Genomic DNA, 12,160 nt, shown 5'->3' with positions numbered 1-12,160 from the left:
AGTGATGGAATTGGAACTTCTCATCTCGTTAGCTGGGAAGAGGAGGAGAGAAGAAAGGAAAGAGATGTATAATAAGAGAGTGGCCCTGACAATGCATCGCCAGGAGCCTGAGGTGGATGGACTTGCTATCCTGTCAGAGAAAAGGGACTTCAGTGCTGACTGTAAAATGAGGCTGTAGAAACACATTTTGTTGTAGATCTCTCCCAAACCTTCCAGAGCATGCACGTTTAGTCATGCCTTCCCCGCATTCAGTCAGAGGACACTTCCTGAGCACCTGCTCTGGGTCACGTGTTGCTAGTCCTGGGAATTTCTCTCCACAGGCTTCTCCCTGCCTACGTGTGTTCAGCCCTTCTCTGTGTTTCGTTTTTTTTTTTTTTTTTTGCGGTACGCAGGCCTCTCACTGTTGTGGCCTCTCCCGTTGCGGAGCACAGGCTCTGGACGCGCAGGCTCAGCGGCCATGGCTCACGGGCCCAGCCACTCCGTGGCATGTGGGATCTTCTCGGACCGGGGCACGAACCCATGTCCCCTGCATCGGCAGGCGGACTCCCAACCACTGTGCCACCAGGGAAGCCCCTTCTCTGTGTTTTAAAAATGAAATAACAATATCTTATTACTCCCTGGAGCTTCTAGTTTTTCCTTGTATTTATTTTGAGGACAGGCTACTTGAAAAAACACTGTTCATTGATCCCTTCTGCAAATATTTACCCCCAGGTGTCCGGCAGTGTGCTCAGCCGGGGGGGGGGCGCATGGTGGCGCTGCTCGCTGGGTCATCCCTTCTGACCAGAGAGCAGGCTCTTCATTGTATTCATCTGTTTCCTCATAGCTCACTTGCTCCTTTATCTTGTGAAGGCTTCTGCTTCTCCAACACTGTGCTAGAAGCACAGGGCCCTAAAGACCCAGCCCTCTATGGGTCTTTTCCAGAACGAATTTTGCTTGATCTCTTAGCAGGGTCGACACTGCAGCCTGCCCCTCTGCCATCCCTGTCGAATTTGTCCCCTGTGGCCTTGCATTCTCTCCTCTATCCTCCAGGGTTCTGGCCTTGGCGCTCTTTTCTCCTTTCAGAACATACTCTTCCGTAACAGCTCCCTCCTCTTCCCGGATGCAGCCAGCATCTCCCTGAGGTGACTTCTGAATCTCAGCTTCCAACCTCAGCCTCTCCCATGAGTGCAGGTGTCGACTTTCTCGGCCTGGCTCCTCTCCCCCTTGTCCGTGCCCCTCTGGCCCCTTGCGTGATGAAGCCGACTTACCACCTGCATCTCTGCTGCCACCCCAGGCCTCCTGCTCTTCCTCTTTGCCTTTTCCTGCATCTGGAGTCCTGATGCCCCTCAGTCCTGCAGTTCTCTTGAGCTCATCTCCCCCGTGTCTCTGGTATTTGCAGTCTGCTGTCTCTCCCTGACGGCTTCAGTGGCTGCCTGGTGGGTCTCCCTGCCTCTGGGCTCTCTTCCCTTTGCTTGTCTTAAGAATTGCCATCAGTTGAATCACTCCAAAACACAGCTCTGATCCTCTGTGCTCCTTGCTCAGATATCCTCAGTGGTTCCCACCACAGCCTGGAAAGAGTTCAGAGAGCTGGTCTGAGGCTTCCCCTCGCCTGGCTGCAGTCCGCCTGTCAGACTGGCCCTCTTTTGCCCTTTTCGCAATTCTTAACCCGACAGCCCTGTCCATCACTCCCAAGGTCCCCTCCCACGTTCCTGCTTCCATCCCTTTGTCTTTGCTGCCCTGTCCTCAGTACTCTCTTTTTCTCATTTTCACCTGTTTCCTGCTCCTCTTTTAAAGTACAATGCAGGTGCAGTTTTTTTCTATGACGGTCTCTGTAATTCCTTTCTAGGTTGCATGTCATCTTTCCAGCCTTTGAGTTTCCATAAAAGTTTATGGGTATTCCTGTATGAGAGTCCTTGTTATAATGTGTAATCCCATCGTCCATCCTGTACTGTAGACTCCCAGTGGGCAGGGGCAACCTGATACCTTGCAGCCATTTTAGGCGCTTGGCCAACTCTTAGAACATTGTTTAATAAATGTCTGTTGGAGAGATGACTTAGGAGTCCATTCAGTTGTTTATTGGAATTGACAGCTTAACATCTAGACCCTGGGTCGGCAAACTTCAGCCTGCGGATCACTTTGGCCCACTGCCTGTGTTTGTGAATAAAGTTTTATTGCAACACAACCACGCAGCAGCCTGTACATTCTGCAGAGGAATGGCCACAAAGCCTAAAAGAGTTACTACCTTTTACAGAAGTTTGTCTCCTGGGGTCTATACCATTGTCCAGACTTCAGGATTCGGTATCAGCAGTTAGAAGGAAGTGAAGGAAACGATGTTTTCTTAAACTCTTAGCCTCTTGCTTTGGCTCTCGGATATATCTGTGTGGACATACACATAGAAAGGGCACTAGGATTTTTTATTACTTTATTTAAAGTGAAATACAGTTAATTTTGTTGTAAGACTGTTGCAGGCAGCCAAATTAACTAGATTTGATCTCTAATTTCTTGACATTAGGGTAGGAATGTCTAGGTAGAAGTTACACCTGGTCAGGCTTTATGGGATTAAAATGACCCCTGCCTAAAATGTTTTTGGTATTCTCAGTAAAAATAATCACCAAGGGTCTGCCAGCTGTGCCCAGAGTTACGCCAGCCTCAGGAACCCTGCTGTATTCCGACCCCAGGAGCAGTAGCGTGCCCAGGTGCCTTGGTCTAAAGCTCTGCAGATCTTGAGGAGGAAGGCCATACGCTGGCAAGGTTTAGAGGTAAAGTTCTGTAGGCCCCCATATTAATACCATGTTGTCTTTTTCTTTCTTTCTGTTTTTTCTTAGTAGAGGGCCGGGTGGCCGTTCAGGATATCCCTGCTGCCACCAGCAGAGGGCACGTGGAGAACACACCTGACCTCGTTTCCGACTCCACCTACTACAGCAGCTTTTACCAGCCGTCTCTGTTCCCTTACTACAACAACCTGTACAACTACCCGCAGTACTCCATGGCCTTAGCCGCTGACTCCCCCTCCGGGGACATGGGAAACCCTCTCGGGGGCTCCCCTGTGAAGAACAGCCTTCGGAGCCTCCCAGCCCCTTATATGCCCGGTCAAGCGACAGGAAACCAGTGGCAGGTAAGATGTTAGCAGAGCGTGAACTGGGTATGTGAAAAACACACACGTAAGCACACGCTCACAGACGCACACGCCCAACTCAGCACACATGTGTGCCATTATGCAAAACGTGTAGAAAGTTTTCACTCTACCCATAACATCATTTAACCCCAGAGGTTGACCGCAAGGAATTGTAAAGAAATCTGGATATATTTGTTTCTGTTTTCAAATTTTACCTTTCTCATCCTTCGATGTCATTTTGCATAAATACCCAGTTGGCCAGAATCAGCTTCACAAGTGGCTTATGTAATAGGCCACATCTCTTCTAGGCTTATCCCCACTCTTTAGAGCCGCTTAGAAAATGCTGGCTGTGGTCTTCTGGGTGGCAGTAATCCCAGTGATGAATTTTGACCCTGGAAGGGAGATGTGTTCTGATCTGTATGTTTGCATGGAAGGAAGGTGAGAGAAGAACTAGGTCACTGCTGTGCTGGGCCAACTTGAGAGCATTTTCAGCTGGGAATGGAGGTCAGTCTTTCATATGCTAAGTATGTGCTTCTGAAATAGTGTGCCATCAAGAGCTTTTAATATTTGGGATAAAACAAAGCATTTTGCATTATCAGGGAATGTTTATTCAGCACTGTTCTGCTTCCTCAGTTTTCACCGTTTCTATCATGCCAATGTATCAGCAGCAGATTCAAGGCCTGGAAAGCATTCACAGGCTGGATTACCATGTTGTGGGAGTGTGCATGCATGAGCACCTAGACTCTGCTCCTCCAAGCACCCCTCCAGCTGTAAGATACCAATTCTGAGAGAACTGTTCTCATTTCGGATGCATTTACTGTGCTTGGGCTTTCCCAGCTAGGCTTTGATTCCAGCACAATGCAACGTATGTATGTGGGAGTTTAGGGTAATTGACCTTCTTATACTCACTTTTAAAAAATGTGCATTGACGTTTTCTTCAGAGCAATTCTATTCCATTTTGCATTTGTAGATGTGGGGAAGTTGTGGATATTCACATCGCCCCATTTTTTTGGACTCTCACACTAGCCTTAGGGATCTGACTTCCTCGGCGTGTTAACGTGTCAGCTTTAATTCCCTGGGCTAATCATCTTCATAAGTTTTCTGTACATTTTAATTTTAGAATCAGACTTTTAAAAAAGGCGTTGGAATTGAGAGGTGATATGAGTATAAAGGAAATGCGATGATTTATGGATCTTCCGGCTGGACCCCTACAGGCCTTTCAGAGTGCCAGTTGGATTTTATGATTTGGGGCAGGTTTTAGGTTGATTTCTGTTAGAGACTGTCCTCTAAAAAAGGAGAAAGAAGTAGCTTATAGTTCTTAAAAACCAGCTCATCCTACAGACTCCCATGAGCCAGGGACTACTGCTGGAGTATCCTGGTTTTCTGGCTACTTCCAGGCTTTAAGGAGAAATTAGGGAAGGTCTCTGAACCTGTTGGCTTATGAGGAAAAGGATGAGAAAGAAAATTCTTAAGTGTCTTCCGAAAGAAAAAGAGCTCACGATCAGAAGCATCAGAAATCTTCTAAGTTAATTTACCCCCCACTCTGTCAAGGTCTTTCCAATGGCGTAAGATGGCTGACACACTAATGTTTGTTCTTAACTCCACCTGGAAGACGTGGGGAGGGTGTAGCAGAAGTCTTGGATTTCCTTGGAGGTCTCTTGCCAAGGTCCACCCTCTGGGGGACCAGGGATAGCCAAGAGGAGACATTCTCTTGGGCAGCAGCATTGCCTGGTTTTGGAGCGCTGCCTCAGCCGCTGTGTACAAGGAGAGATCCCCCTAAGGGCAAGTTCTTGTACCCCTGCTGCCAAGGGTGAGAGGAAAGATGTTACCCAGACTTTCTTAGTCATGTGGGGGGCCTGCAGTTTTGATGCTGTTGGCGCCTTCTCTAGAACCACCACTTACTAGATTGGAGAGAGGGGCCTCTGGTTAGAGAGAGGCCCAGGAGAGAAGCCAAGGCCTCATTTAACATAAGAGCTTGTTTTCAAAGAGGTCTGGGCTCAATCTATTTCCTAGCCAGTTTTCACCATTGGTAATGTATTCCCATCTTAACAGATTATTTTGCAGACATTTTACGAGTCTGTGGATTAATCTTGTAACCAGACCTGATCCCGAGCTTGACTTACAACCTTATAGCCACACCCACAAAAATTATTTCTCTTGGAAATAAACTCTAACGTTAAAAATAGAAGAGCCAACATCCATATAAGCCATCATTTTGCAAAAGGACAGGTGAAAGTCAGTCCAGTGATGGTCAGTCAGTCCAGTGATGGTCAGAGCCGAAATGGATCTTAACAGAGGTCCCTTTCACTGAGATCTGGAGCTGGGGTATCTGCTCAGCACCCAGAGCACCCACAGCTAGTTTATGACAGAGCCTTGTCCAGAAACCAGGCCTGTAGATTTAGGGAAACAGCACTGTGTGTTTTGAGACACATGGAGTCTGGCGCTTGGAGTTCTATATTCAAGTCTAACTTGTGATTAACTGTTGTGTAGCCTTGAGGAAAATACTTAACCCTCTGAAACTCAGTTGTTTTGTCTGTCAAGTGGGCATAGTACCGCCTTCACAGAACTGTTGCATGAATATATAAGGCAGCAGAATGACTGAAGTGTATGTGGAAGTTTCTGTGTGTACCAGCAAATGCTATGCTGATATTAACTTCTTGTGAATTTATTTCATTAACCATTATTTTCTCTTGGCCCTACTCTTTTCTGAAATCTGTTTAATTCTCAGCCTTTTGTTCATATGTATTTTAGTTAGCTACCTCCGATTCCCTTTGTAATAAGATGGGGTATACATAATGCACATTTTTGTTACTGTTGAAAGACCATGACGTGTGAATATGGACCAAGTATGAATGTATAGGGAATAATTTTTATCAGGGATGGGGAAGAATTTGATCTACTTAGGAAATTGAAAACTGGAAGCATAGACAAAGATTATGGCATAAAATATGTTTATTAAGGTGTATGTATTATAAAGAAGTATTAAATAGAAAACACCTACAAATAATACTTATAACCAATGTTTAAGGGATAGGAACTGTACAGCTCACTTTTTCACCAAGTCACTATGGCAGAGGTATAGGGAACAGTGATCTGGGGCAGGGCCTCCCCGTGACCTTGCTACTCCTATTGTTTCAGGAGGACACCCTGGCTCTGCTCTTCAGACAGTGCCTTGCCTCCTTCTGGTGGAAGCCTCCTGGGGAGGGCAGGGGAGGAATCCCCTCTTGGCTGTAGCCATGCTTTCCTGTCTCCTTTTGGAAGGTGCCCCATAGTGCGCCTGGAGGGCACTGAGCTGGTCTCTCTCACTGGACCTTCCCCGCAACCCGGTCTGACCCCAGCTCTACCTGAAGGGCCTGAATCTTAGGCAACATCTCCTCCATCTACTGTCTTGACTCTGTTGCTAGGACCCGACTTCCCTTCTAACTCTTCACCAGAGCGATAACTTTCATGTTATCCTCCTTCCCTTGGTGCTCTGGGTAACAGTGTGTTTGGGGGGAGCAGCGTGAAAAGTTTTCAGAACAAAGAGCTCCTTTGTGATTCCTAGAAAAAATCGACTCTTGGGGCTTCCCTGGTGGTACAGTGGTTGAGAGTCCGCCTGCCGATGCAGGGGACACGGGTTCGTGCCCCGGTCCGGGAAGATCCCACATGCCGTGGAGCGGCTGGGCCCGTGAGCCATGGCCACTGAGCCTGCACGTCCGGAGCCTGTGCTCCGCAGCGGGGGAGGCCGCAGCCGCGTACCGCAAAAAAACAAACAAACAAAAAAATCGACTCTAGTGGAGATTGTTATAATTTTTTAAAGCCAGACTTCTTAGAGATTAGCGGGGAGGGTACTGAATTATTTACAAAAAGAAATCATTGACTTTTTATTGTCGAGTTGAGATTTCCTGTAAGTCTCCCCATAAAGTCATGCAAGCCACAGATAATTATTGAGCACCTACTAAGTACAAAACCTAGTTAAAGAAAAAGAAACAGCTAGAGCAGTCAACTGGGCCAGCATCCCAGAATCCCAAGGCTCTTTCGTGTTTATGCCCTGCGTGCATGCTGAGAGCTGCTTTAATTGCTTTGGGTCTATCTCCAGCCTCTGGAGATTTGTGGCCCAATCACAGATGCCTGTCATGTTGTGAAACAGGAATAACATTTGTGACACTGGAACAAACTCACGACGAATGGCTGGTTCCACTGACCAGCAGCTCAATTTCACTTCTGCATTTAATTGCCTGCAAAAGCTGTTTATTGCCTGGTGCACTCCTTCAAGGCAACATTATCTCTTAAATAAACATGTTGTACCAGGTTGACAAGGGAGAGGTACATATCAAGTGAGCAGAAATAAATATGGGAGGACTCCGAGCTGTATCTGGGATCTCCTTTCAGTCCCCCTGGTGGGCACCCCCTTGATTGGCTTTTCTGAAGCTTGTGCCACCAGAGGTGGAGACAGCCGTTCCAGCCACAGTTGGGGTGTGGTCACATGGCAGCAGAGGTGATTCCTTCCTTCTGGTCATTCTTTGGGGCTCAGTCTGAAGTGTCTCAAGATACAGTGGCCCATTTATGATTATGCACCTCACTGGAATGCATTCGATTGTTAGATAAACATGCATCCAGGTCCCACCATGTGCTAGGGATCTACCACTGAACCAAATGGACAAAAATGCAAAAAGTAGGTGTTGGGGGAAGGCTGTTATCACCTGGTACATGAGAAGGAGGTTGGGGATCATCTAAGTGCCCTGGCTTTGAAACTGAGACACAGGCAGGCAGGAAGTCAGAATCTGACCTAGGCCTTGGAGCCCAGAGAACGGCGCCCCTTGTGGGCATTACTGGGATGCGGCCCGTCAGGGCACTTGGAAACGCCGCCCCTGTTGACTGTGCTGCCTGCCCACTGTTGTTCTCCATCCTGTACGAGCAGCCTGCGGGAGCCCTGGTTTTCACACTGCCTCCTCTTTTTATGAGCATGGTTCAGTCGAGCCTGTTAGCTCGAAGAGCTAAGAAGTGACTTCTGGCGCGTGTGCAGTGTGGGCCCAGCTGCAGCGCCTCCACGTCTGTGCCCTAGGTTCTCTCAGGAGAGTCCAGAGGTGGGGTGGGGGGATAGGAAGCCAAGGCTTAAACCGGGCTCCCACTCCCAGGGACACAATTATAATAGCCAACTATTAATTAGTTCGTCCATTAGTTTTTAATATTTCTAAATTTTAAAAAACGGTACGTCAGGGAGAAGGTAGTAGAATGCAAAATCCACACCAATTTTGATGATGAAGTAGGGGACTTCAGATAAATTTTGTGCTCACCTCAGGCCCGTAAGCTGTACCACCAGGCCCCCGGGGTAATGTGCATATGGTCACCTCAGACTACTGGGTGATGCTGGCTGAGAAAGAACAAGTGACTCCTTGAGGACCTGGGGCCTTTCTTCTCTGGGTGAGGTGCTCTCTCTACAAACACTCAGGTGATCCACCAGGCTGCCCCTCCAATCCCATCGCCCTCTTTGTCGGCTGAATAAACTAGCCCTGGCTTCCCTTCTTAGAGCAAACTGGTTGTTGGCCACTATTTGTTGGTGAACAGACACTGACAGGCTTTTTCCTCTGGAAAGAAAAAGTTTTCAAGCATGTAGAAGAGGAATTTGTAAGGCTGCATTCAGTTTAAAGCATGTAAAGGAATCTCTTCCCTCAGGAAAAGGAAATTAAATTAGATGTGGTATTTGCCTTGGGCTATTAAGGCTAACCCTCCCCCCGCAATTTGTTTTTTAAAAGGGAATTACAGAGACATACATTTCTTTTGATGTTGCTATAATGTGGTGTATTTATTTTGTATCCGTCTACTTTTGTGAACTCTGTTAATTCTAATAATTTTATAGGTGCTTATTTTAGGGTTTCTAGATTAGATGGTCATTTCATAGAAAAATATTGATACTGACATTTTTCTTCCGCCTAAATACCTCCAAGTTCTAATTTATGTTCTTAGTGAATTATTCAGTTTAGATACCAGTGGTGGACAGCTGGTGTCATCTTGTTTCTTATTTTATTGGGAATGTGTTTTGCACTTCACTGTCCTGAATGCAGGCTGTTACCTGTGCTGGTTTACAGAGAAATGAGGAAAAAAAGGACAAGGGTTTTTTTCTTACAGCTAAATTATTCAATTCAAAAAATTTTTTTATTGGACGTGTCCCTTTCCAACACTTTTTTAATGAACCGAGGATTTTTTTTTCATAAATGCCCTTACTTGGCAATATAAAAAGTTGGCGACTCTGTTCCTGTCTCCCCTGCCTCCTTTTTAAAAAGTTGTACTAGTGGGCTTCCCTGGTGGCACAGTGGTTGAGAGTCTGCCTGCTGATGCAGGGGACATGGGTTCGTGCCCCGGTCCGGGAAGAGCCCACATGCCGTGGAGTGGCTGGGCCCGTGAGCCATGGCCGCTGAGCCTGCGCATCCGTAGCCTGTGCTCCGCAACGGGAAAGGCCACACCAGTGAGAGGTCCGTGTACGGCCAAAAAAAAAAAAAAAAAAAAGTTGTACTAGTTCGAAGACCAGAGAGAGTCTGCAAACCAAGGCACTGGCATTGTGTCACCATGACAACAGCAGAATTCTCTGGGGTCTTCAGTGTGCTGTCTTTAGCAGCTGTCTCAACCTCACTCTTTACAGACAGGGTGTTGTGGTCTTTTCCTATCTTTTAATCTCAGCCCTGTTAACACCTTTATGCTAGTTCAGCATTTTGTGGGGCTCCCTCACATGCACCCCAAGTAGATCCTGCTTTCTGGGACAGTGAGGATACAGGGATTGGGCTTCCCAGCTCAGAAGACCAGTCTTGGAGAATCTTCCATTTAAATGTAAAAGTCATTACAGACTACGGGAAGTTTAAAGACAGTGAAGTGAAGGTGTCAGGCTTCCCAAAGTTTGGGATTGCGTTGCCTCTACTATAAACTTTCCCTTAAACGGCCTGTCAAGTCTTAGCCACATCTGTAATTTTCTCTTCTGAAACATAATTCCTCATTAGGTTCGTCTCGTTTAAGAAGAGATAATAAACCCAGTTCTCTTGGGCCTTTACATCATATTCCTACACCTGCAGGAGACAAGCTTTGTTGGCCAGGGCACCAGTGGGCCTGGGCATCCTGGGAAGCCCCTGGAGCTGTGTAGCACAGGAATGCAGTCCTCTCTTTCTGTTTCTAAACGACCTCCTTGTTGACACGCACTGTCACAGAGGAATTGCTATTTTGTCACGTTCTAGATGAGTACAAGCCATGGGCACCACAGGCATCATGTGGTTTTTATTACACCTTTCCTGGAAGGAATGGTGGTTTTCTTGCACAGATTATGAAAGCGGAACGATTTGCATGCTTTGATCCTGCAAGAGGGCTGTTGTTTGCAAGAACTGGTGCCAGCGATAACAATATTCTTGGTGACTCTTGGTCTGGAACTAAAACTAAGGGAAGTGGTGGGTATTTTAGATGCTGAACACAGATGGTAAGAGGTGGGGCTGAGGAATGCTCCTTCACTGCAGCAGTGCACACGAGAGTCATTTTTGCAGAGGATTTTGGTTAAAAATGTGTGGATTACAGAAGAAAATGGAACTGGCCTCTGGAAACCTGGGCACTGGCAGAGGCAGCTCTGACTCAGAGAGGATCTCGGGGAGGGGTTGGGCCCTGGCCCTCCTAAGGGATTCTCAGCCCAACTGAAGCAGTCCAGTAGCATCCCAGGAAATCCAGATGGAGGGTAACCTCGGGTCTTAGGACCCTTTGGGAGACTCCAGTGATTCCTGGGCCGTCCTGCGGGGTCATTTCTATTCTTGCATGAGTTCAGTTTAATCTGGACTGAGTTGGGAAACCCTGGAAAGGGCTGGTCTACTCCAGGGACTACTCCATGATTCAGCTGAAGGCAGAAGGAAGGACATTATCAGTCTCCTGTGAGGTCGTTACACAATCCGATCTCTGACACAGTAGCATCAGGTTAGTAAATGATACAGTCATTTGGGGATTCTGTAATCTGCTTGAAAATTAGATAATTAGGTCACAGTTTTTAAAAGCTTTCAGATTTGATTTAGTTAGGCTGCTGGCCAAAATCTGATCTATTTCCATTTGCCTTTTTAGTTTACTTTTTTTCCTAAGTAGATGTGAATATGATATAAAATTCATTGCTTTTCAGAATGCTTATATGTGTGTATGAGTGAGTCTCAGATTTCTTGGACGTCCATATTTGTGTGGCCTGGTAAGTGGCCCTCATTAGTTGGATAAAGACCAAAATCAAGGGAATGCATAATAGAGGCGGATTTGCCCTATATTTGGAGATATATTAGGAATATGGTAGTAGAAAAACAAAAAGAATAGGGTTATGAAAATTTTCCATATTACAGAGTGTGCATAAGAAACTCTTCGTGTATTTATCATTCATACCTCGAGTGCCAGCTCTGTGCCTAGCCCTGCGCTAGACTGTCCCCTCCAGTGCCAGCTCACAGTGGGTGGATGAGAGAAAGGACACATGTAATTCTCTGATCGCTCCTGTGGTCAGAGTCTGGAGGCGAGGCGGGGTGAGGACAAGTATTTTATCATTACTGTCGTTTACAATTGCCACTGCTTGTGACAATTAGAAGCAGGTTGACTTGGTGAGTTTTATTATTTTAAAAAGTGCTCTCTCTACTCCCTTACGGCCTGCACACCCAGGACAGGTTGCTGTCAGTGCTCCCTTCTTGGGAGACCCCTGATCCCGAGGGCATCTCCTTGAGATGCACAACCTCCTGGTGGGGGGAGTTCGTAAGAAGATTGAGGAACAGGGAAAAGGGGGATTATTTCCTCATTTCATTTTTCATTCCTTTTCACAAACACTCTTTTTGGCAGTTCTTAGCCAATACTGAGAGAAGGAGGGCAGACATAAAAATTCTATATATTGGGTAGTGGTATGCAACCAAAAAGGGGGAGGAGCGTTTTCTCTGTCTCTGTCTCTGTCTGTCTCTGTTTGATGGTGTCAATGTAGTTTCTTGAGTTGGTTTTTCAACTTATTTAAATGTGAAAAGTAGAAACAATTCAGACAATGGATTTTTCTTTCAAATATCAAACATTTATATACTTAAAATAATTTTTGAAGTATATAACGGACAG

At 46.4% G+C, this 12,160-nt stretch overlaps 1 protein-coding gene across 2 annotated transcripts in view; it reads left to right on the top strand.

Moving 5' to 3' along the window:
* DMRT1 (doublesex and mab-3 related transcription factor 1) overlaps window positions 1–12,160 on the top strand; it is a 105,017-nt gene that overhangs the window by 41,484 nt on the left and 51,373 nt on the right. The window contains exon 4 of one of the 2 annotated variants that reach the window (XM_065879377.1): window positions 2,810–3,094. In XM_065879377.1, the coding sequence (XP_065735449.1) occupies window positions 2,810–3,094 (285 nt within the window). Of the gene's footprint in view, window positions 1–2,807; window positions 3,095–12,160 lie in introns of both variants that reach the window. The other variant, XM_065879378.1, reaches the window with a different exon arrangement.

The sequence above is a fragment of the Phocoena phocoena genome, chromosome 6 (genome assembly GCF_963924675.1).
Source record: "Phocoena phocoena chromosome 6, mPhoPho1.1, whole genome shotgun sequence".
Taxonomy (NCBI): domain Eukaryota; kingdom Metazoa; phylum Chordata; class Mammalia; order Artiodactyla; family Phocoenidae; genus Phocoena; species Phocoena phocoena.
Note: the sequence above shows the minus strand (reverse complement) of the source record. Positions and strands in the feature narration are given on the sequence as shown.